This window comes from Diabrotica undecimpunctata, chromosome 1, assembly GCF_040954645.1.
Source record: "Diabrotica undecimpunctata isolate CICGRU chromosome 1, icDiaUnde3, whole genome shotgun sequence".
Classification (NCBI taxonomy): domain Eukaryota; kingdom Metazoa; phylum Arthropoda; class Insecta; order Coleoptera; family Chrysomelidae; genus Diabrotica; species Diabrotica undecimpunctata.
The window spans coordinates 162,593,701-162,621,042 of NC_092803.1; the positions used below are offsets into that span (position 1 = coordinate 162,593,701).

Here is a 27,342-nt window from a genome sequence, read left to right on the forward strand (position 1 = left end):
CTTTGTTAAAAATGTTATCAAATACGATAAATTGCTATATGATCTAGTTACCATGACGAACCACCTTTCATTTAAATTCCAATATATTGATGAAACTCAGATTAATTTGTATGTAATGGTTTATAAATTAGGAACTAATAAGAGTGTTTGATCGTCTGGTTGAAAAGTTATTGAAAGGTCAAGCTGTGAACCTTTTTCGTATTCAAAACATCACACATCACCCCTGAGATTTAGAGGACAATCGCTGAATATGAACAAGGAATACCATATTGAAAATTGTCATTAGTCGTATACCAAGAGCACTGCAACTGCAAACTGATTCACTGAAACTACAAAAACTGGGTTGGTACGTCATACTTAGTTATCTCGAAGATATAGAACTTCATATGAAGCTGTAAGTTAGCAAAAAAAATTCAGATCTTTAATATCTTAACAGACCGAGAGGTACAAAATACACTCAGTTGGCAAAAATTCCTCGATATAGTCTCATTTTGTGGCAAAATAATTTTTCAGATAAAAGAACTCTACAGGTTTGTAAACATAGGGGGTGAAAATACATCAATGGGTAAAATATATAGAACAAGAAGTAACAGTAAAGAGATTTGAAAAAAGATATAAATAAAAGAAAAATAGAAAAATTTTCAAAGAGGATGCAAGAAATATCGTTATTTCATAACAATTATCAAGATTGCACACAAGAAAAAAGGTATGAAGATCATGTTGGATTAGAAAATACTTACAAGAACTTCGGAGCTAATATTAGTATTGAATGATTGTAGACAGAGAAAATGGTTTAAAAATTTCAGTACCAAAAGCAGGTCACATTGGACAAGAAATTACTTACAGGAACTTCAATAACGGGTCTCCTATATCCTACATTCGCACTTATATCAAACACCACACCATCCCTATGTCCAGTCCCGACGAAATACGAAGGCGGCAAAGTACGAAACATTCTTACTGGGGCAGCAGGAGGCGGTCTTCGTCGACCGGCTGCCCCGGGCGACAAATATTCCGGCGGTAATGTATGAACATGTAAAGGCAGAGCGGCCACTTGGGTAGCCGGTATATAGCACAAGGGCCACATCGCAACTGACGAGTGACGAGATGGCCCAAGTCCCTCTCCCTGTGGGCCTCCGCGGCTGGTTCTTCTTCGGCCTTGGGCCGTCCTTCGCACCCTACTACGCCCAACACCCGATCGACCCGACCCGGGCCATCTCACGGCACACTATAATTTCCGTGTGCATTCCACAGGTCACGAGCGAGATCCATGGGCGTACAACGTATGGGTATAAAGGATTAGATACCTCCCAATAGAAACAATACCAATCTAAAATGACAACATATTTCTAAAAATGTAGGCTAAGAATTTATACAAGTAAATAACATTTTAAAAAGGTTGGCTGTATTGTCCATATTTTTTAAAAAATGTCTCTATCATGATTAAATAACATAATGAGCATGTAGATAGAAAAAGTGGTACAGTAAGCGGTGCTGTAGATTAGAGCGAGGCTTTATACTGTGTTTGCTGTATTTTTAAAATTTAAATAATATTTTTGAAATTGAATAAAGTAATTTTATTATTTATTTATTATTTTTTTTATAGATTTTAATAAAATTGAAAAAGTTTAAATGTTATATAAAGGACTCTCCTTTATATAACATATAACGTTAGTGTGAATCACGAACCGCTATTTCGTGGCCCTACTTCTGTGACGTCGTGTCGTGGCGTTACTTCCATAACGCCCGCATTTCGCAGATTGGTTATGGTTCGATAAAAGGAGGACTAGCTCCTTCTTAACAAGACTAGGCATCCATACCAAAGTCAATTTATTGTGCTTCGTTAGTTATTTAAGAGACTATTTGCAATTCTAAACAATTACGGCTTCATAACTTTTGCACACATTTAGGTCGAACTGACACGTTTTCAGGAAGTCTCAAGCACAAAAATATATTAATAGTAATCATCATTCAGGCTTTACAACCTTGCGTGGGTCCAAGCCTCCTCAAGAATTTCTCTCCAGTTGTCTCTATCCATCAGCCTTCCTCGGCCAAGTACGTATTCTCATACTACTCACGTCTTCATCGATGTTATCAAGGAACCTATGCTCTCTGAAAAATGGGTCTATCAAGGAGCGTTTTTATAGCTGGGTCATTTTGTTTCATTCGCATAACATGCTCTATCCACCTCAATATTTTACGATATCATTAATAGTAATTCTATTTGAAATATTGTACCGAGTGTTCCAAGGACTAGTCCGAGTATCCGACTTTCTAGACGGATCCTCCTTATATCCATAATGTAGTGTAGAAATATGTAGCATTACCTCTCTGCAGTGGGACATAATCTTGGTGTATCCCTAATTAAAAACAGCGCAGCATAAGTAATTTTGGGTCTCACAACGATTATATAAGACCAGTGGATTCGACAAGGAAAAAAATTCCTGTAGTTGGCTGTATACCATAAATTACAAAAGTTTTATTTAAAAATCCTTTATAAAAGGTATATAATTAATAGAGCCTTTCAAGCTACAGAATGTTTTTGGACTAACACGAACACTGCGTGGCAACGTAAGGCTCCTAATTGGGGGTTACTTACCATGGGACAATGTCTCTGTATTGACTCTAAATGGCAACTCTGGAGGGTAACTATTAAAAACTTTAACATCACACCAACTTTTTAACAAAGATGTAACATATAACAAATTTTGTACCATTTTAAGGGTTTTTACCCAAATATTTAGTGGCTTGACTCATGTACACCTGGTAAATTCACTGACGATAGACTACTTGTTACTCGGAAAACATTCTGTGATGTAGCCGAAAGGGTCTTTTAGTTATAATATATATATATATATATATATATATATATATATATATATATATATATATATATATATATATATATATATATATATATATATATATATATATATATTACACCGGTATTTAGGCGCCACGCCCTTCCGGTAGGGATCTATGGAGGAGTATCACCGAGACGCAAGCCCTTATCTCTTGCCGTACTGCTCCACCATAGGCCGATCAGACACCAGCATATTCTAGTCTAAGCCGCAGATTCATCTAGAATTTTAAACTGCTGCGTTAGCCTTTTTCATTTTTCTGTATACCGATCTGGGGCTCGAACCCACATCCACTGAACATATACCTTTTATAAAGGAACTCTAAATAAAACTTTTACCAATGGATTATTTTAGATTTTAGACCCCATGTTTTTTTTACAAAGCTTGCGGTACGCCCAGAGAATACTTGTTTTAGGGGTGATATTTGTCAGGTGAGTATTCCACGTAAGTTTGCTGTCTAGGATAGATACTTAACCTCTTTCGAGAAAGATATTGTTATTCCATTAGTGATCGGGGGTTGAATTGTTAATTTCCTCCAACTAGCAAATGAATAAAACAAATCTTTTTATTAGAGTTTATTGAAAGTCTTTCTTGCGAATGCTGGCTTAAAGTTCGAGGACACAGATTAGTGAGCTTTAGGGAATATAGAAGATGTATTCAAAGATAATTTCCGCATGAATCTAAAGACGTTTTTGAGTCTTGTTCAAAATATAAAACTCAAAAAGCACAAAAAAAAATCTAAGAGTTTATCACTGATGAATAGGACCAGAAATAATTATTTATACAGACAAAACAAAGTTATAATAATATGAATAATTTATCGTATGGCATTTTTGTACGGAAGATCCTTTCGGACAGGTTCCGGCGCCAATTTCATCTTTAACCCTGTTTTAAGTAGCTGTGTGTTTTAAGACCCTGTGTTAATGTTGATGTATACTAGCCCAGAGGACCGACGGCTTTACGTGCCCTGCAAAGCACGGTGAACGTCTTTTATCATTTTTAGAAATGAAAATGTCGTTAAAAAAAAAACAAAGTACATAATTATAGACAAATTAACGATGATAAGCTATTGGGAATTACCAATAAAAAAAAAACAAAAAAATATTTTTTTTAAATTTACAATTAATACGCCTCATGTCTATATTTAATAAGTACAATTATTACATCTAACATTTCTATGATAGATACACGTATATTTCAATAATATATGCATCAAATATCACAAACGATAATATCCTTGGATAATAATACTTCGCGCCGTCTATGCCGAGACAGAACCCGAAGAAACAGAAGAGCAGATGAAGAAGAACAGAGACGGGCTACTACACAGACGAAGAAACAAATGACGCTAGAGAGAGACGAAGCCACATGAGACGACGACGGTGAGTACGTAGCCTGGAGCCACACATTGTTTCAGAGCCAGCTTGATGGCTCTTCCTTCGCTGGACGATGGACACATCGGAAGGGTATGGGTAAATTCGACCGACTTTATACTCAATAAAATATTTGTTAAAATGACAATTGACCGCAGACGATAAAAAAAATTACCACGATGATAGACAATAACATTATTGTTAGTATCAATCGGCTTTTAATGACTTCATCAATTATCAGTAGTATTTTGTTATATGTTAATTGTTTAGCGAAATTTGGAATTTTAATTTGATGATAGTTGTTATAATGTGGACAATTTAAATAATTTCTAGAAATGATATTCTTTAAATTCCTGCTTTTATTAAATTATTATTTTTTCCCATTATTTGCACATGTTTAAAAATATGATATTTCGTTCGACCGATTTTTATTGTTTCTGTTAAAGGAGATTGTTGTATCAACAACATTGCGATTATTTGATTGAAATATTTCTCGGTAGAATTATTTTTTCAACATTCCCTAAAGGACAGAAATTTTTCAACCAGCCTTTTCTTTTAATACATTTTTATCATTCGTGTTAGTCACTTCCCACAAATAATTTGCCAAGTAAATATATCTTATTAATAATGCTTTTTCTGTACGTAATAATAAAACTAAAACCAAAATGGAAAATGGATTTTGTCACACAAAAAATAACCTGCGTCCATATCCCGTAAAACATTCACAGTACCAAATATTGCGCAACGTGAGACAAATGTTGTGTACTTTTGATTTGTTTTGCGCACATCAATTTGTCTCTTAATTGTATCTAGATACAGAAATTACTCGATTTGTATTTAATGGGTGACAAGCCTAAGTGATGATATCTGACGTGTTTCAGATCTATCTTTGTTGCCTCTAATTGTTAATTTCACATCGTGGAAGATTATCGTTTTCCGTTTGAACGTGAACCAAATATGCTTCTTTGCGGTTTTAATAATTTCTACATGCTTGTGGGTTTCATTTTATAATTTTTTTTGTTATTTTTACGTGGACACAGCACAATCGACGCAGTAGCTCAATGGCTTCTAGATATTCACACTTCTAGGAAACGAGAAGTAGATTTTGCAACAAAAAGTGCTTGTAATACCGGAAAAGAAAAAATTTTTGAGATTAATTACAATTACCCGTTGTTGTTAAGAAAAGGGGCCAAATTTTTGAGATTAATTACAATTACCCGTTGTTGTTAAGAAAAGGGGCCAGATACAAATAGGAGTGGGTATATAAAAATATTTCCTTCATTCAACTCTGCCTAACACAATTCCTCATCCGACTTTTTCTCCATCTAAATCATACTCTTCAAATATTACAAGAATTAAATTGAACCATAGATGTTTTCTTCTTATTATTATGATCTCATCTTTTTAAAATTGGAATATTACAGAATCACTTTCGTCAATATATGCTATGTATATACATTATACATGCTTTATTTGACAAATCAGTTGACGACCTATCAATTAAATTCCTTAGGAAAACAAAAATAAATATTTAAAATATATTTTTAATATTACTAATAGAACCACTCTGCAGTATTTTCTTTATTTCCTCGTTTATAATTTCTTCCATCTCTACGATGAAATAATCTTCGATAAATAATTCTGAACCATAAACTATCATTGAAATTTTTATTTCCAGTTCTGATTTTTTCACGAAAAAATATCAAGAACTGACTCAAGCATCTTAATTTAAAATAAAATCTACGATATAAGTAAATAGTGATAAAAGTGATTAATAATTGTCAATATTTATTTATAAAAATTCTTTAGATAATACCATGACATTACGTTTTGTAATGAGGTTTTACTAAAGTAAAACGGGTATTTCGGAAAGGATAAATTTAAAAATATGCCTCATATTGAATATTAGTTATCTCCAAAAAGCTGTGTTTATCGGTATAATAAACACTTTTCTTGTTTCACAAATATTGATAAATCCACGCTTCATTCCTTGCAGTTAACAGAAACTACAATATATATACTAATTGTATTGAGTTAAAATAGAGGTAATAGCAGACGGAAATGTATACTGTAATTTCAAAGACATAAAACTTGCCACTGGTCTCATTATAGGTTGATTAGATTGACCACAATTAATTATTAGCATCAGATGGTTGAGTTGATCAAATTTTATTTGATTTAGGAACCATTGAAAAAAACATAACGTAGTCTCAACCGTGCAGTGAACCGACAAACTTCTATTTTTCAAATAGAGCATACTTTATAAAAATGTTTGCAGGGTAATAATCAACTTAAGCAAATATTTGAAGGTTTATTGTTATTTTGGTAAATTCAAAATCATATTGTACCAAGCTTCTTTTGTATGCTTTGGCAATGATGGCTTTAAATGATGCTTTGAACAATCAAAGGAAAGAATAAATTTAAATACTTTTATATATATTCACGGGGTTTATAATCACGAAAAAGGCAACAACAGAGGAAGAAATTAAGCAAAGATTAGGACAAACAAGAACAGCAATCCGACAACTTAACTCAGTATGGTGGGATAGACACCTAAATATGAAGACAAAAACACAGATTTATAAAACATTAGTGCTAAGTATTATGACATATGGGGTTGAAAATTGGATTATAAACAAGAAAAATAGCAGTAAGATAGTAGCAACAGAGATGGAATGCCTGCGAAGATGCTGTAGAGCAACAAGAATGGATAGGAGAAGTAATTTCGAAATAAAGCAAAGAACATCAATAGAAACAGACATACTAACATATGTAGAACAAAAAAGACTAAAGTGGTATGGACATATAAGAAGAACTAGCGACAGCAGATGGATAAAGAGAATAACCGAATGGAGCCCCATAGGAAGGAGGAAAAGAGGACGACCCTGAAGACCCTGGAGGAACGAAGTAGACGATGCCATGAGTAAGAGAGGCCTAAACGATGGAGAATGGGACTTCTTCTTCTTCTTAAGGTGCCATGCATTTCTGCGTAGGCGTCCACCGTACATCGTCTTGTCAGGTGAGATGTTAAATAGTCAGGATTAAATAATTCTGTTTTTAGCAGCATTGCGAAGCATTTCATAGCTGTGGATTCCTGTCCATTGTCGAATATTGCGCAGCCATGACATTTTTTTACGTCCGAGACCTCTCCTACCCTCTATTTTCCCTTCGAGTATCAGTTGCTGAAAAGTGTATCGTTCTCCTCGTATAATGTGCCCCAAGTATGCAGTCTTCTTACTTTTTACATAATTAAAAAGTTCCCTATCCTGTAAGCCCGCTCTTCTGAGTACTTCCTCATTTCTGACCCTGTCCGTCCATGATATTCTGAGCATTCGACGCAGGCACCACATTTCGAACACTTCAAGTTTGTTAATGGAACTGGCCTTTAACGTCCATGCTTCCATTCCGTACAGGAGAACAGGCCACACGTAACACTTAAGCATCTTGTATCGGAGGTTGAAGTCCAATTTGCGATCAGTCAGAAACTTACGAAGCCTCAAAAAAGCATTTCTGGCTTGTTCAACTCTGCTCTTTATTTCATTCTCGGGGTCCCAACCCTCATTCAGCAAACATCCCAAGTATTTGAATTGCCTGACTTGTTCGATTTCTTCTCCAGAGACATATATCTTTGCGTTGGGGTAATCATTTCTACTTATAATCATTGATTTTGTCTTCTTGATATTTATTTTCAAACCCCGAGCTTCACTTGCAAGAGTTAGATCATTCAAAAGGCACTGAAGATCTTCGATGTTATCTGCCACTATGGCTGTATCATCGGCGTACCTGATGTTATTAATAAATATGCCGTTAACTTTAATACCCTTATTAGAGTCTTCCACTGCTTCTGCGAAGGCTTTTTCTACGTATAAATTGAACAGCATTGGAGACAGTATACAACCTTGCCTTACTCCTTTTTTAATGGAGAAATCTTCTGTTTCGTTGGAATTTTGAAGACGTACTGTTGCTGTCTGATTCCAATACAGATTGAGAATGGGACAACAGAGAAAAATGGAAACGGTTGAGCGAGGGAAGGCAGTGAATACTGTAGAATCCCTGAATAATATATATAATATATATATATATATATATATATATATATATATATATATATATATATATATATATATATATATATGAAACATTCAATAGTCAATAATGTTTAAAATACTTTGGAATCAATCAAGTTTTATTTAGATTGAAGTTCATGAAATAAAAAATATAACCTTAAATTGTCAGTAAATTAGCACTTTCATTTTAGAATAAAAAAAATAATAATAACTTTTCTGTTATGATGCTACGATCTTAAACGTTGATTAGTTATTTTTAGAAAAGTTTAAGTTTCTTGTCTATGTATGACGCACGACACTGAAGGTCTATATTTACCTCCCAAAAGTCTAACTTCTAAGAAAACAAAATTAAACTTGTATATTGTTGGATTTATTAAGGAATCTATCAAAGCAAGTCAATCGTATTTAATAAATATAAATCGTTAGTCAAGTATACATTGACGCTCGACCAAACTCAGTCCAGTTGACAATATCTATAACATTCTTGACATAACCGTGGTCGAAGATTCAAGTATCTGGTCGGTTTGAAAGATAGGATCTTAAGCCACATACCACAGTACGAAATAAGTGGATATAATACATGGTGTTTCGAATCTGATGTGTCACCGTAAAGGTATCTCGCGAACTGCACAAAGAATATTGTTTTTTTAGAATTTAGTTTTCGATTTTCTCCAAGACCATTTAATTGTTACGACTTTTTATTGTTAAAATTGGGAAATTTCTAAAAATCCGTAATTGTAAAAAATTCTCACAGGATTCTTATTATCTAAAATTTGTTATTTTTATCATTCGACAGACGATCCATTTAAATATCTTGGCAGATTGGTATTTCTAAACTGTAAAAAAATAGTCCGTCAATTGTTTAAACAATCGCAATTTAATTGCTACGACTGACTTTTTAATCACATCACGTGACAATTTTATTTCCTGTTCCTTTATTTCTTGTATTTTGACAATTGTTTATCACCTAAAAACGAAAGAGTAAATAATTATTACTTAACTAGACTCTACAAGCCCTTGTAACAAGGTTCTTCTTTTCGCTCTGCCAAAGTGAACCTTCTTGTACGATAGCTATGGAAGGTTCCTGCGGAGCATGCAGCATAAATCACTCATCATTGTTACAATCCACCTTCGTCCTTTCTTGACATACTCGCTCTACCTTTATATTCTTTTAATTCACACGAAACTTGGTGAACACATTTTTACAAGCAATCCAAGCTGCATACTGACTGAAGCTTTCTTATCTCATTAGGTTATAAACATCCGTAAAGGCAAAAACTCATTTCTGGAATTTCCTTTTCTCTACTTCAGGAAATGTGTAGACCAAACATCTGAAATATTCGCCCTTCTTTTCTAAAGCCTTTACAAACTGCTTTACCAATTCAAGTTTAAAATGGAAAAGGGTAAATAATATTTAAATGAAAGAACGAAAAAAGAAAAGTATTTTTGAAGTGTGTAAAAACTTTTTAATTCCTAGCTAAGCGCTTTTGGCTTACAAAGCCATCCTCAGAGCTATGGTCAAGTTTATAAAGTACCACTAGTGAAGTGGCATCACATATCACATTGATGGAAAAATACAAAATTTTCTTTTAAAAGTATAAAAACTTAGAACTTCCTTCTTCAGTAGTGGTACTTTATGAACTTGACTATAGCTTTGAGAATGGCTTTGTAAGCGGAAATAAAAATTTTTTACACACTTTAAAAATACTTTTCTTTTCTATTCCTTCATTTTTCATAAGTGTGTACAAAAACGTATCAGTCTTTTCAATTAAATAGTATTTTCTTGAATATTTTCAGCTTAATATTGTTCTGAAGCTATTTTTTTGTGGCATTTTAAATTAATTACTATTTAAATGGGAATAAGCCACAATTAAAGGTTAAAATACGTTTATTGACGTTTCAATTTCCACTTCGGAAATCGTTCTCAAAATACAAACATTAGTAAATTAAACAAATTTTGTTTTTGTTACTTAGTGAAAAATTTTTCTAATAATTTAATTTGATCTGACTCATCTATATTGACAATTCAGACATACATTATACATTTTAAAGTAGACGACTTTAAAATGATATTGCCAATATTGTTGAGTTGCGTTCCTGGGACGACTTTACTTATAAGATAGTTCATTCGATTACATGAAATCAACTTTAACTTGAGAATATCCGTCAGAAAAGATCATAACATGTAATTCGTCTTTAAAAAGACAAATACATGCCATGATGACAGTAAAATTCTCCTGTTAGTGATTCCATAGTAAATTATGAGCGAAAAAATCAAAGAAGCGGCTCTAATTAGTCAGTAACATATGGAGAATACATCATTTATATTTTTTAAATAACAAACATATAAAATCGGAATTTGGTATTTATTGAAGGTAAACTAAATGCAAGATCAAATACTTACCATGTCGGGATAGTATTATGAGGTTTTTTTTTCCTGGTTTTTCCCTCATAATTTACTATGGAATCACTAACAGGAGAATTTTACTGTCATCATGGCATGTATTTGTCTTTTTAAAGACGAATTACATGTTATGATCTTTTCTGACGGATATTCTCAAGTTAAAGTTGATTTCATGTAATCGAATGAACTATCTTATAAGTAAAGTCGTCCCAGGAACGCAACTCAACAATATTGGCAATATCATTTTAAAGTCGTCTACTTTAAAATGTATAATGTATGTCTGAATTGTCAATATAGATGAGTCAGATCAAATTAAATTATTAGAAAAATTTTTCACTAAGTAACAAAAACAAAATTTGTTTAATTTACTAATGTTTGTATTTTGAGAACGATTTCCGAAGTGGAAATTGAAACGTCAATAAACGTATTTTAACCTTTAATTGTGGCTTATTCCCATTTAAATAGTAATTAATTTTCAGCTTACTTGAAAAACATTTTTGGTTAAGAAAATATCCTCAACTTATCTTAGTTCAGTGTTGGACTTTGTCTGACATTTCTGAAATTGAGTAAAATCGACTCTGAAAGCCGGTCACTTGTCGTACTGGAGCCAATTAGCTTATTGTAGATCTTTCATTAACTATTATACAAGTCCTTATAGAACACTTCGGTAGATCTTCTATACATAACATCTCTGTCAACACCCGATAGATCTTTTATTCGGCCCTGGCTCTTGTATTAACGGGACTTCGAACCTTCTCATAGCAACAAAGAAAAATTTTTGTCGAAGCTGCCTTGACTGTGTTGAAAGTAGGACCCTTATTGTTATCATTGAGACCTATTTGGGGCAGAGACAAAGTCCTCGTCGCCTCTCTAATCGTTCCCTTTATTAGTTTATAGACTCAGAAAGGTCTAAGTGAAAACTTATTTCAGAGTTCTCTTCTGATCCATCTCTTTTCCTTTTCTCTCCATGTCCATTTTGTTGCCGCCAGTTGGGACGAAATGTCAGACGCCCATACCGTGTCAAGGCTATAATCCTCCAGAGTTCGCCAGCTCTCTGAAACATCGCATAGGGAACACTTTTCATCCTGTGCCATGCATCCAATTTGCACGATATACCTTGGGATTGAAGAGCACAGTAGTCACCGATGACAAATCTCACCTTATGACGAGTCCGTTGTGGTGCAGCTGTCTGGATCGACTTGCCGATTGAGCATTGTGGTAGGTGCGCATATGTATATTCTGTGTTTGTGTGCGTGCGTGTGTGCATTTGTGTGAGTGTGTGAACCATGTCCAATCAAAAATTTACAGGTAATGACGTAATGACACAGTTGATTAGCGGGTGTTTGTTTGATTATATCTGTCCTATATATCCAATAGTATGTTTCCTCTTATCCCTTTAGAGTTTCCTATTAAGAACTTCTCATCCCACTAGCTCCTGCATGGAGTACTCGAGAGCTCAGATGCACAATTTTAGACCTGCAAGTCACAAGATTACATATAGTATGAGATAAAAAAACGTAGGAATCACCTATCATTAAAAAATAGATTTTCATCATTAAGCTGTTACTGATAATTTGATTTAGAGATAACTTGTTACCTAAAATTTCGAAATTAATATAAAATTATTATATTCATCTGGGACAAGAATTTTTTCATCATTTATAAGTGCAGAAACTATCTCATCGTTTATTTGCAATCTATTCTTTTCTATTCCATATTTATATACAAGATACTGTATGTACATATCGTTCCAACATAACACAAAATATTTTTTCAGAACAAATTACAGACTCGGCGGAATCGTGTCATTCCAAAATAATGATTCCTCTCGTTCTTTTAATCTCTTTTTTAGTGTTAACGTCGTATGCTATACGATTATATTCGCCATTCCGCAAATTATACATAATGTACCAGCTCACGGCAAGCTCTGATGGGTTTATGAGAATCAAAGAAGTTGCTATGGTATTGGTATGATTATGGAATCGTTCGCATTCTTCTTCTTTCCTTTCCTCGCCCCGTTGTCTGAAATCTGGTCACTGTTCACACAAGCGCGATAGGAACGTAAAGAATGCACGATGGAGGACTATGGTCGAATCGTAAACTCTCCGTGTTTAATTTTTGAGTGATGAGGAAATCAGAAAGATCACATAAATAAAATTTAAGTTGTATATTTAAATAACTGTAAATTTTATCTCACAAAATAAGATCTCTTCGTATTTACCGCCAAAAACTTTAAACCACAGTTTTCCTTTTAATATTATATACATATTTATATATATATATATATATATATATATATATATATATATATATATATATATATATATATATATATATATATATATATATATATATATATATATATATATATATATATATATATATATATATATATATATATATATATATATATATATATATATATATATATATATATATATATATATATATATATATATATATATATATATATATATATATATATATATATATATATATATATATATATATATAGATACAGGGATGGGATAAAGTATGGAACCAACTAAATATCTTTGAAACAAGATTTTTTTATATTATTATTCGCGATAGGAACGTAAAGAATGCACGATGGAGGACTATGGTCGAATCGTAACCTCTCCGTGTTTAATTTTTGAGTGATGAGGAAATCAGAAAGATCACATAAATAAAATTTAAGTTGTATATTTAAATAACTGTAAATTTTATCTCACAAAATAAGATCTCTTCGTATTTACCGCCAAAAACTTTAAACCACAGTTTTCCTTTTAATATTATATACATATTTATATATATATATATATATATATATATATATATATATATATATATATATATATATATATATATAGATACAGGGATGGGATAAAGTATGGAACCAACTAAATATCTTTGAAACAAGATTTTTTTATATTATTATTCTCATTTTTCTTAGTAAATAAATTTACCAATTCTTTAACTGTAAAGTGATTGATTTCTCATTTTAACAAATGTTTTCTACCAAACTTGGTATGTATAAATTAGGAATAACAAGTTCTTTTGACACATAAACAACAGTGCATAAATGAATGGACACAAAATAGAAAAAAGAATGGAATAACCACATAAGCAGAATGGGGAAGACTCGTGTCGTCAAAATAGCAAGACATAGGTCCCCAATCGGCAGAAGTATCGGACAACCGCGCAAAAGATGGAGTGACAACCTTCCATAGAGATATTAATCCGCCAAGGAACAAGCAGAATTGCTTGTAAAAAGAAAGAAAAAAAATATTGTTCTGAAGCTATTTTCTTGTGGCATTTTAAATTAATTTATATTTAAATGGGAATGAGCCACAATTAAAGGTTAAAATACGTTTATTGACGTTTCAATTTCCACTTCGGAAATCGTTCGGAAAACGATTTCCGAAGTGGAAATTGAAACGTCAATAAACGTATTTTATCCTTTAATTGTGGCTTATTCCCATTTAAATATAGAAGAAAAAAAAGTTTTTTTTTTTAAATCTGCAAAAATATACAGGGGTTAAATTAAATAATTGAGGGTATTTCCTGTGGAACCGGAAGTAGAGTATTCAGTTCTAGTACTACTAGAAGGATGGGATGCCGAAGAAATGTCTCAAGAATGGAATAAGTCGGTTATAATTCCTAAATAGTCAACACAATGCAACAGGCTCAAACTAAATATTGTCCGACAAGCAAAAAAGATGAAAAACTGAGTCAACCCACGAAAACCCTTATAGAACTAAGGCGACAAATGAAAGGAGATAACACTACAAGCAAAGAAGCGATAAATCAAATAAATAAGACGATCACAAAGGCAATAAGAAAAGACATAAGAAACTACAATGTAGAAAAAACAAAACAGGCAATAGAGAAAAATAAGAACATGAAAGTTTTGAAGAAGAGCGTACAAAAGGGGAAAATAGAAATTAACAAACTGAAACAGCACTGGAGAAGAAACAACGAACAGAGATGAAATATTAAGAATAGTCGAAGAGTTCTACACAGAGTTATATAGATCAAGAAAAAAAGATAACAATACGGAACCTCCAATTACACTAAAAACTGGGGTATTAAACCAAGGGTCAGATTTAATGCCCGATATAACAAAATCAGAAATCAAAGAAGCCCTGAAGAAAATGAAAAATAATCGAACCCCGGGTGAAGATGGAATAGTATCAGAAGCACTAAAAATTGGAGGAGATGTATTACTTGAAAAAATTAAACAACTTTTCAATATCTGCCTTCACAGCGCCAATATTCCAACAGACTGGAACAACGCTACTATGATTCTATTACACAAAGCAGGAGACAAAGCAAATTTAGAGAATTACAGACCGATTAGCCTCCTCAGCCATATATATAAGTTGTTTACGCGAATACTAGTTAAGAGAATGGAAAGAAAATTAGAGACTTATCAACCAAGGGAACAGGCAGGATTCCGAAAAAGTTACGGAACAAATGACCATCTACAAAGTATAAAAACCCTAATAGAGAAAGCAGTGGAATACAATAAACCTCTAGTTCTAATATTTATCGATTTTCACAAAGCCTTTGACACAGTTGAGCTAAGCAAAATATTACAGGTGCTTAAAGAATGCAGGCTAGATTATAGATATACTAAATTATTATACAAAATATACCTGCAGGCAACAACCACTGTCAGATTACATACTAACAGTAATCGCATAAAAATAGAACGGGGGGTTAGACAAGGAGACCCAATGTCACCTAAACTTTTTAATACGGTGCTAGAACATGCTTTTAAGAATTTGGATTGGATGACAAAGGGAATAAAAATAGATGGAGAATATCTAAACAACTTACGTTTCGCCGATGATATACTTATAATAGCTGAAGATCTAGGTATGGCAAGAGAGATGGTACAGGAACTCGTTGTGGCTACAGAAAGTGTAGGTTTAAATATAAATATCTCGAAAACAAAAATCATGACCAGTTTAGTACCCAACCAGAACATCAGTATTGGTGGAAAAGAAATAGAACTCGTAGATAGATATAAATACCTGGGACATGAAATTATGATTGGCAGGGATAACCAGACTCATGAACTGAAGAGAAGAATCGGCCTTGGGTGGGCAGCATTTGGAAAACTAAGAGAAACTTTTAAAAGTGAGCTGCCCACATGCCTAAAGAGAAAGGTATTTGATCAGTGCGTCCTCCCAGTCTTGACGTACGGAGCAGAAACACTTACCTTAACAAAAGCAGCAGCTACCAAACTGAGAGTCGCGCAGAGAAGAATGGAGCGGTCCATGTTAGGAATAACTCTGCGAGACAGAATAACCAACGAAGACATCAGGAGAAGAACCGGAGTGACTGACATCATCGAGAAGATAGCCAGACTAAAATGGAGATGGGCAGGACACATAGCCAGAATGACAGATGGGCGATGGACAAAGAGGTTATTGGAATGGAGGCCAAGGGAAGACAAGAGAAGCGTCGGTCGACCACCTACAAGATGGACTGACGATTTAAGAAGACTCGATAAAAACTGGATGAGAGCGGCGCAAGATAGACGGGGTTGGAAACATGAGGAAGAGGCCTATGTTCAGCAGTGGACTCTTGAGGCTGGATGATGATGATAATTCCTATACACAAAAAGGGAGATAGAACTGAATGCGCTAACTATAGAGGAATATCCTTATTAGAGGTAATATATTTATATAAACCGCTCGCTATACTAATTAAAAAACGATTAGAACTATATGTAGAGAAGAATCTAGGAGAATACCAGGGAGGATTTCGGAAAGGAAGATCAACAACCGATCAAACTTTTAGGCTAAAACAATTCCTGATAAATTGCTATGAATACAACATTTCAGCACAAGTATTTTCATTCATTACAAAGCCGCCTACGATACAATTCTTCTTCTTCAAGTGCCATCTCCGCGGCGGAGGTCGGCAATCATCATAGCTATTCGAACTTTTGAGACGGCTGCTCTGAAAAGTTCATTTGATGTACATCCGTACCACTCTCTCAGGTTGCGCAGCCATGACATTCTACGCCTCCCTATGCTTCTCTTTCCTTGGATCTTTCCCTGCATGATCAGTTGGAGCAAGGTGTATTTCTCTCCACGTGTAATATGTCCGAGATATTCCAATTTTTTTGTTTTTATTGAATTTAAAATTTCCATTTCTTTGTTCATCCTTCTCAGAACCTCTTTGTTTGTGACGTGTTCTGTCCATGATATTTTCAGAATTCTTCTGTACACCCACAGCTCAAATGATTCCAGTTTTTTCATTGATGTAGCATTCAAGGTCCAAGATTCCATTCCATAAAATAAGGTCGAAAAAACATAGCACCTCGCCAACCTAACTCTTAGTTCCAGTTTTAAATCCCTGGTACATAGAACTCTTCTCATTTTGTTGAAATTTGCTCTAGCCTTTTCTATTCTTATTTTTATCTCCTGATTGTAATCATTTGTGGAGTTAATCATTGTTCCCAGGTATGCATATTTGTCCACTTGTTCGACGTTAGTTTCGTTTATTAGAAGACTCTCGTTATTTCTTTGAGTTTTCGATATTCTCATAAATTTCGTCTTCTTGACATTCATTGTTAGACCATACTCTTTTCCATACTCTGCTATTCTGGTCACCAGTCTCTGAAGATCTTCAAGGTTTTCGGCTAAAATCACAGTGTCGTCCGCATATCTAATGTTGTTAATGGGAACTCCATTTACCTTTATTCCAGCTGTTTCACCCTCAAGAGCTTTTTTCAGGACCTCTTCGGAGTAGGCGTTGAAAAGAATTGGCGACAATACGCATCCCTGTCTTACTCCACATCTAATTTCAATTTCTTCTGACAGCTGTTCGTTAACACGTACTTTTGCTCGCTGTTTATAGTATAAATTTGATATGATCCTGAGGTCGTTGTAGTCAATCTTCTTTGATTTTAGGACATTCATTAAATGTTCATGTCGTACTTTATCGAATGCTTTATTATAGTCAATAAAACATGCGTATATATCTTGATTGACGTCCAGGCATCTTTGTATTAGTATATTAAGTGAAAAAAGAGCTTCACGTGTTCCTAGGCCTTTGCGGAAACCAAATTGTGTATTATTAACGTCTATGTCCAGTTTGTGATATATTCGGTTATGGATGACTTTAAGTAGTAACTTTAGCGTATGAGACATTAAGCTAATGGTGCGGTAATCGCTGCATTCTCTTGCGTTTTTCTTTTTAGGGAGACAAATAAAAATAGATGTCAACCACTCTTTGGGTAATACGCCTGAACTATAAATTTGGTTCAAAAGTGTCACTAAAACATCAATGTGCTTCTCATCTAGAATTTTTAGGATTTCTATAGGAAGCATATCAGGTCCAGGGCTTTTCCCGCTCTTCATTGTTTTTAATGCGTGCAATATTTCTTCTTTTGTAATATATGGACCTATTTCTTCTGACGTAAGTTCTATGTGCTCCAGATCTCCTCTTTCATCATCGAACAATTCATCGATATATTCTGCCCATCTTTGTATTTTCTCGTCCGTATGTGTTATAGCAGTACCGTGTCTATCCAGAATTGCACAAGTGGGATTTTGTTTTCTTAGTCCTGCCAGTTCTTTGACTTTCTTGTGTAGGTTAAACAGATCATATTTATTTTGAAGGTCTTCGATCTCTTTGCATTGCTCTTCAAAGTATTTTTCTTTTGCCTGCTTTATCGTCTTTCTAATCTCGTGGTTTATCTCTCTGTATTTATTGTTATCCTTGTTTTTAAATTGTCTCCGTTGTTCCATCATATTGAGTATCTCGTCATTCATCCATTCCTCTTTTCTCCTTGAGGAAGTCTTTAATATTTCTTTACAGGGTTCCAGTAGACAATCTTTTAGTCGATTCCAGTACTCGTCAATATCGTTGGTGTTTGTGTTCAATTTGTTGCAGTTCACATGCAGTTCATGTTGGAGGCATTCTTTTACTTTAGGTTCTTTAAGTTTTCTTGTGTCTATTGTAGGGATTCTTTGATGTCTTTTAATATTTTTAAGGGTGAGTGTAATTTTGGCTATAAGTGGATTGTGATCTGAGGCCACGTCTGATCCCGGATATGCTTTCACGGCTTTAACAGCATTTCGGTATCTTTCATTGATCATAATGTAGTCTATCTGGTTCCTGACTACTTTCTCCGATGTATCTGCGGGCGATCGCCATGTATACAGTCGTCTGTTTGGTAACATAAAAAATGTGTTTGTAATAATAAAGTTCTGCTCTTGACAGAATTGTAACAGACGGTCTCCTCTCTCGTTTTGATTTCCCAGACCATAGTTTCCTATACACTTTCCGCTTTGTCCCTTTCCAATCTTTGCATTGAGATCACCTAGGACTATCGTGATTTCTCTTGTTTTCGTTATTCTAAGTGCCTATACGATACAATAGACAGATACAAATTAATATAAACGCTAAAAGAATTCAAAGTGCCAGAAAAAATAGTAAAATTGGTAAAAATGACAATTAGACTAGACAAACCATTTTTGCTGTGAAATGCAACGGTACAGTCTCAGAAGAATTCGACGTGAAAAAAGGTGTTCGCCAAGGACACCCGTTGTCTACATTACTATTCAATATAGTTCTATAGAGTGGGTGATCGTCAAACCCAGAAATTCCCTATACAACGTGGAGTACGCCAGGGGGACACCATATCGCCGAAACTGTTCACTACGCTTTTGGAATATATATGTAAAAGGGCAAAACTGACCGACAAGGGCATAAACATAAACGGAGGAAAGCATAGCCATCTAAGGTTTGCAGATGATATTGTACTAATAGCTGATAGGATAGATGAGGCCAAAGAACTTTTAAATCAGCTCTACCTTTCCTCGCTAGAAGGGGGATTGAAAATAAATATATCTAAAACCCAGATGATGACAAATCTTGTAGTCAGCGAAGATATATGCGTAGGAACAAGATCCATAGACCAGGTAATGGCCTATAAATACCTAGGTCATGAGATTCGCATAGGAAAAGATAACCAAACCGTTGAGCTTCTTCGTCGTATAAGACTGACTTGGGCAGCCTTCGGCAAGCTGAACCATATTTTCAAATCGTCTGATATACCAATATGCCTTAAAAGAAAAACGTTTAATCAGTGTGTTTTGCCAGTGTTAACTTACGGTGCCGAAACGTTGACCATGACAAGGAGAACAGTTCAAAAGATCCGTGTGTGTCGAAGGGCGATGGAGCGTGCTATGTTGGGCGTTTCACTACAAGACAAGATCCCAAATCGCCAGCTACGACAAAGAACAGGAGTGGCTGATGCAGTAGAGAGAGTAGCAACACTAAAATGGAACTGGGCAGGTCACGTGGCTCGAATGACAGACAATAGATGGACAAAGCGGATACTGGAATGGAGACCAAGAGATGATGCCTACCGAAGTAGAGGTCGTCCACCAACACGTTGGACTGACGATCTAAAACGTTGTCATAGGAATTGGATGCAAGAGGCACAAGATCGAAATAGATGGAAAATTATGAGGGAGATCTATGTCCAGCAGTGGATAAGCGAAGATTGAATGATGATGATGATAGTTCTAGAAAAAATTGTAAGGGATAAATAGGTCCGGCACTATTTTATACAAGGAGCACCAATGAAGATATGCATACGCTGATGATGTAGTTCTCATTGCAAGAAATGGAAAAGAACTGGCAAATATAGCAAAAAGACTGATTCGGGAAAGCTCTAAAATGGGACTGAAAGTTAATATTAATAAATCGAAGTACATGGAAATCTCGAGCAAAAAAGGAATAAACACCAGGGGATTCTTTTAAATTGGAGGTGGAGGATGGATCAGTTGTAGAATTCGAGAACGTGGATGAATATATGTACTTAGGTACTCTTATTGTTCAGACATGTAAGGAAGAAACTGAAATCAACCTAAGACTGACCAAGAACAACAGGTGTGCTGGAGTCATGAGCAAAATAATTAGGACCAAAGATATATCTCGTAATACAAAAATAAGAGTATACAAAACTATAATTAGACCAACAATGCTATACGCACTATGGACTATGAACAAAACCATACAAAACAAATTGGAAGCATGGGCAAGAAAGATACTTCGCAAAATGTTTGTTGGAAAAGTAGTAGAGGGAGAATGGAGAAGACGAACTAATGCAGAAGTGTACAATTTGTATGCTAACCCTACAATAAGAAAAGTGATGAAAAAACATAGACTAGAATGGCTCGAACATCTAGAAAGAATGAAAGGTAATAGACTAGTCAAGAATATTGCTTTGGGAGTAGGTACCTGAGAGCAAAAAAAGAGAGGAAGACCAAGAAAGAAATGGAGAGAGGTAGTGATGGAAGACGTCAGAGAGATGAGAATCAGAGATTGGAAGCTGATAGCTAAGAACAGAAAACGATGGAAATTATCCATCCAGAAATGGGCCTCATACATATACAGTATATTGTAATTTTTGTACACTTTACTGTTATTTTCTCGAATATTGGTAGAAGGATTATTATTCCCCAAATTTAGACAATTTTTAGTTTAAAAGAGGATTTATTTGAATGTTTTACATGTACAAATATAAAATGTAAAATGCTAAACAGTTTCTATCAATAAAGAAATTATTCTCAGCCATTTCAGACGCCAACGTTATTTTCAATTTTAATAACGTCAAACGAGACCTATACTTACTAATAACGACTGACGACCTAATGACTAAAGTAATAGCAATTTTAACGGTTTAAAATACTGAATATCGGTAAAAGTAAAAATATGGTTATTGGCAATAAAGCCAATGCGGAAAACATAATTCAGTAACAGATAGGTGCTATCAGAATAAGAATAAAAAGCAGCACGGCGATTTAACTACGTATACCAGACAAATTGAGGTAAAAAGCGTTAAGCTACCTGTTTTGAAATGCAAATAAGTATCAGTCTATGCTTAGACACGCCAACTTGACAATATGGACGAAATGATATGTCTTATAAAAGCGTGGGATTCTTCATAGAATCTACGTCGCTACTGTCAGTTTTCCACTATAAAAGAATATTCTTTCGAATAGTGTAAGTATATATTGTCCGTCTCATCTTTTTACAATGCAAATTAACGTTTTACTAGATTAAGCCATTAGTGCTATTATTATTTCTAGAAAAACGCTAGATTGGATATGTGCGTACGGGACGAAGTCCCGCATCCCAATTTTGAGCGGAGGAATATTGTGTATCATTAAGTATAAACTGAGGATAAACTTATAAACATCTTGAAAGAAATGGGGTTAGATGATAGGGACTTAGAATCATCTATAATTTATATTACAACCAAACAGCGAATATTAAAGTGAATGACCAATTGACAGAGGCAGTCTCCATAGATAGAGGAGTGAGGCAAGGATGCATTCTGTCCCCGGTGTTATTTAATATATACTCTGAATATATCTTCGAGCAAGCGCTGGGCGAACTACAAGAAGGCGTATTAGTCAACGGAATACGTCTAAACAACATTAGATATGCCAACGACGCAGTAGTTTTTGCAGATAGTCTGGACGGTTTGCAAAGAATAATGTCGCGTATATCAGATATAAGTAGAGAACACGGACTTGATCTTAATACGAAGAAAACAAAGTACATGGTAATCAGTAAGCGCGAAATATTAAATACACAGCTTTTGGTTAACCAACATCCAATTGACAGCTACACATACCTTGGTACCAACATTAACAGCCAATGGGATCACTCCAGTGAAATAAAAGAACGCATAGGGAAAGCGAGATCGGCGTTCATAATGATGAAGTCTCTTTTCAGAAGTCACGATTTACCACTTGCTACCAAAATCTCTCTCATTAGATGCTATGTATTTTCTACGTTATTATACGGAGTAGAGGCCTGGACACTTTCCGAAGCTTCTTTAAGAAAACTCGAGGCATTCGAGATGTGGTGTTACAGACGTATTTTAAGAATTTCATGGGTGGATCGTGTGACTAATGTTGAGGTCCTACGTAGAATAGGCAAGGAATGAATGCGAGATTATTAACACCATCAAAGAGCGCAAACTAGAATATCTTGGCCATGTTATGAGGAATGAACAGAGATACGGCTTGTTGCAACTCATTCTTCAGGGCAAGGTATTTGGAAAGAGAGGACCAGGGAGAAGAAGAATATCTTGGCTTCAAAAGCTGAGAAAGTGGTTTAATACATCGACAACCGGACTATTCAGAATAGCAGCAAGCAAAGTTAGGATAGCCATGTTGATCGCCAAATCCGGAACGGATAGGTATCGTAAGAAGAAGAAGTATACATAAATATACGGTATATCCCGAACAACTAACTGTTCGCATACCAGCCAGGAGAATGGGCTGATTTAACAGAGTGCTGGATGATCTTAACATCTGAAGCTATTTTCTAGTGGCATCTTAATACAATTACGATTTTCTATATTATATTTACTTATATAATGTTTGTATTTTGAGAACGATTTCCGAAGTGGAAATCAAAACGTCAAAAATAAACTTATTTCAAACTTATATTGTGGCTTATTCCCAACGAAAATAGTAATTTTCTTAACACAGTCAGTCACAGCTTAAATAATGCAGTAGCTACTTAATAACACTAGCTTGTCAGTGGCTCAGTATTTATTAGAAAAAAAATACATACTGAAATTAAATTACTACAAACTACAAAACTACAAATTACTACAAACTACAAAACTACAAATTACTACAAACTATTTTTTGGAATTTAAATATACCATATTTAAATAATACATCACAGCTAATAATACGTCACAGCTAATAATACGTCACAGCTAAAATGATGCAAACTTTAAAACAAGAAAATTAATCAAGAAAACAAACACTACGCATTGAAAAATGATTGCTAATATTTTGTAGGTCCTACTGCATTATCAATTACAGCCTGCAGTCGTCTAGGCATTAATTCGACCAACTTTCTAGTGTACTCTGGGGAAATTGTGTCCCAAGCTTCAGTAATTTGTACTTTCAATTCATTTCTATTTTATATTGGGGCACTATTTACTTTATTTTTTAATGTCAACCACACATTTTCAATAATATTCAAATCTGGTGTCTGGACTGGTGTTTTAATGACATTTCGGCAATTATAAAGCAACCAAGTACGAACCCGATATGGCGTGTGTTTTGGATCGTTGTCCTCATAAAACCGGTAATTGTTATTACACAATACCTAATTTTTGAGCACTAGCGGTGAGATGCTGCCTTAGTATATCCAAGTACATGTATTGGTTCATATTCCCTTCAATAAAATGGATGTTACCTACTCCTGCAGATGACATACACCTCCACATCATCACTCCACCTCCATCGTGCTACCATAGCTTTCATATTTTTAATTTTAGTTCTTCATTCGGCTTTCTCCACACCGATATTTTTCCATCTGATTAAAACAAGTTTATTTTGGTTTCATTAGCAAATATTACCGAATTCCAAAAGTTCAAATCTTTGTTAATATGCTCCCTAGCGAACACCAATCTAACACGCCTATTTCTTTGGCTAAAAAAAATTATTTCTAACAGTTCGACCATGCAGATTATTCTTTAGTAATATCCGTCTAATTGTTTCGGGGTTACATCTTTTTTCAAACTGTCTTTCCACCTCATCTCGCAATTTTATGACACTTTTTGTAGGAGTATTTGCAATTTCTCTGACACATCTTTCCTCACCTTCGGTAAAAATCTTATTTGAAGCTAACCTTAATTTATTTTCAATTATATTTTCATTTCGGTAACGTTCAATAATGTGCTGAACTGTTGATGAACATTTATTCACCATTTTGGATATGTCTCTTAGGCTATATCCGTTTCTATGGTGAGTAATAATTAAATTTCTTTCACTAATAGTTCGGCGACCCATTCTTAAATAATTTTGTTAGTCTCAAATTTTCAATTTAGTTTGGTTATGTCAAATTAAACATAAAAATAACTGCAATTGAATTGAATATGAATTTAATGCAAAGCCTACTTCGCAAATTTCAAATTGACAAGTTGTGTAATGCTTCATCTTATTTACATCATTTTAGCTGTGACATCAAAATCATACATACAATAATTAAATATTTATTGTTATTTAAGTATGGTATATTTAAAACTCAAAAAATAGCTTATGCTATTTTAGAAGACATAGTTATTTAATTTCAGTACGCAATTTTTTTCTAATAAATATTGAGCCGCTGTCACAAGCTATAAGCTTATAGTTTTATTGAGTAGCAACTGCATAATTTAAGCTGTGAGCCACTGTATATGCTTTGCTTTATGTTGCAGGAAATAGATAGATAGAAGGTAGCGACTTTTCTAGACGTGGAAGCAGCGTTTAAAAACGCCTTTTTAAAGTCTATAATGGAAGCGATTAAAAGAAGATACGTCCCTATCTTCATCTATAAATGGACAAAGATGGCTCTAACGAATAGGATAAGGTTATTAGATTACTCTAACTCTAACTGTTGCAAAACACGCCAGCCTTCAAAAAATTTGCGAAAAGTTGCAATTGTGTTTTATTCGACACGAGTTTACGTTTTGTTTTTGTTTTGTCCATTTTGAACACATGGGTATAAAATAAGTCTATCGAATGATGCGAAATAGTATTATTATTTTACGTCTTCAACTCGTGTAACAATCTGGCTCAGACTTTAGTGTTCTAAACGACTTCTTACGTAGCTAGACCGACGGCCTTACGTGCCCTCCGAAGCACGGTGGCGACTCAGTTAAATTATAAATTGAAAAAAATTCTATCTGTGTTTTCCACAAGTATATTCTAAACAGTAATGGATATGTGGAACATCCCTGCAAGTGACTCTTATAATGAAATTCCGTTCCATATTAATTAAATCTTCGTTTTCTTGGTATAGACCCCCGATCTGGCTTTTGAGTCGCAAGCCTTTAAGTATTCAAAAAGCTTAAGTAGGCCCTTGTTTTTTACTTTTTTCTTTTGTAGCAGTTGTTATACTGTTATATTGCTTACCTACCGTAAAGTATACCTGCTCTTCACCTATTATTTCTAAGTCGCTTTCTGTATTTTTTCTATCAATATCTATCCGTATGATCCGTTGATCACGAACATGCTTATTTCCCGATAGTTTTTATGAAGCTTTTTGTCTTGTGTCTTTTCTCAATCATAACGCAAAAATATGCTTGAATCCATTCTCTTGGCCGTTGTTCTCCACTTGTGGGTTGCTAGAACAACTGTTGGGTTTTTGTGATTCTTGATTGAAGAGTATACGTGAGATACTTGATTTCCTTTTATAATGTTTCCCATTTCCTTTTTTATTATTTGTATTTCTTGTTTCTATTACAGTATTAAATATTTAGTTCAATTTATAAGTGCCAAAGAAGATGTGTGCAGTAGAACCAGTTATTAAAAGCCACCAATATAGTTCTTGTATAACTCTTAGAAACACTTCAGAGTGTTGGATAGCTTACGTAACTTAAACTGTGATATACTTAATCCTTTTATGTATCGACATGATCCGCCGCTGTAAAAAAAGTAATGGAATAATGAAAACATCATTATCAATTAAAATTCATCCTTGAATAATAGTACAATAACAATATACAGTCATCGTTAAGATATTCCATTGCCGCGAGTCCCAAAACGGTGTCGTTCTTATAAACTAACTGAAAAAAAACTGCTCTGGTAGGTGTTTTTGTTAGATTCGACATCATGTACACAAATAGTTAAGATCTACCAGGTGTGTCTCCGTCTGTCTGATGTTTGGTATGCGGCTTAAGGAATTTAAACTGTAAAATTTAGCAGAAGAATTTTTGTGGCGTTCTTAATGTGCTGGTCCGACGTTCTGTTGCGAAGACATCTCGCTTGTTTGGTTTATTATTTATATGGATACATGTTAAAGAATGGGATGTTGAACCTTTCAACGAAAGAATGAAATGAATGTCGTGTTTTTATGTTTTAAAATGTATTTTGTAGTAGAAGAGTTTGGCAACTGTGACATAAAAGTGACTTAACAAATAATTTTTTATTAACTAATTATGGAAAGTTTCTAAACATATCTATTTTAACGATAAATTCCACTTCTTAATCTGATCTTAATGATCATATTTTTGGGAATTAACAATAGATTTGCCGTTTTAACATTCAGCTCGAAAATTTAAGAAACCATACGAGCAATAGGTACCATATGTAAAAGTTTTGAAAGGACAACTTAAAAGGGTAGGAAACAAATACCATGTTGTAACATTTCAAACAACCACAACAATGAAATGTATTTTATATAAAACTAAATACAACAATGGGCAAGAAAGCACAAAGGACGTATGTATTTGGAAAATACAAATTTTTTTGAATACGAAAACCTTTATTTGGTAGCGAATAAGCTATCATCTCTCACCATACTTCTCATCCATCGGCCGACTTTATACACGCGTAACTACAAATTCAAAGTTGCAGATCTACTTAGGGTTTTAGTTGCTGCGTATAAAAGTAAAATTTCTGACTGGGTCCGCGTTCGATATATTATGAACTCCTAATCTACTGCCAAGCCGACTGACCCAAATAAATAATAGATGTTTCTTGACTTGGACCATTACATTTAAAAGGCCAATAAGATTTAATTTGCATAAACACAAGAATTTTTGAAAGAAACAGAAATAACCAAGTCTGCATCGATCGGACTGAAAA

The 27,342-nt window shown here is 34.2% G+C and overlaps 1 protein-coding gene across 2 annotated transcripts in view; it reads right to left on the reverse strand.

Moving 5' to 3' along the window:
* The window catches only part of kibra (WW and C2 domain containing protein kibra), a 131,994-nt gene that overhangs the window by 38,440 nt on the left and 66,212 nt on the right, over positions 1-27,342 (reverse strand). The window contains exon 1 of one of the 2 annotated variants that reach the window (XM_072520371.1): positions 845-1,170. The exons of the other annotated variant lie outside the window; for it this stretch is intronic. Coding sequence (XP_072376472.1) covers positions 845-1,087 — 243 coding nt within the window. The 5' untranslated portion in view covers positions 1,088-1,170. Of the gene's footprint in view, positions 1-844; positions 1,171-27,342 lie in introns of those variants that run through there. 2 annotated transcript variants of the gene reach the window in all.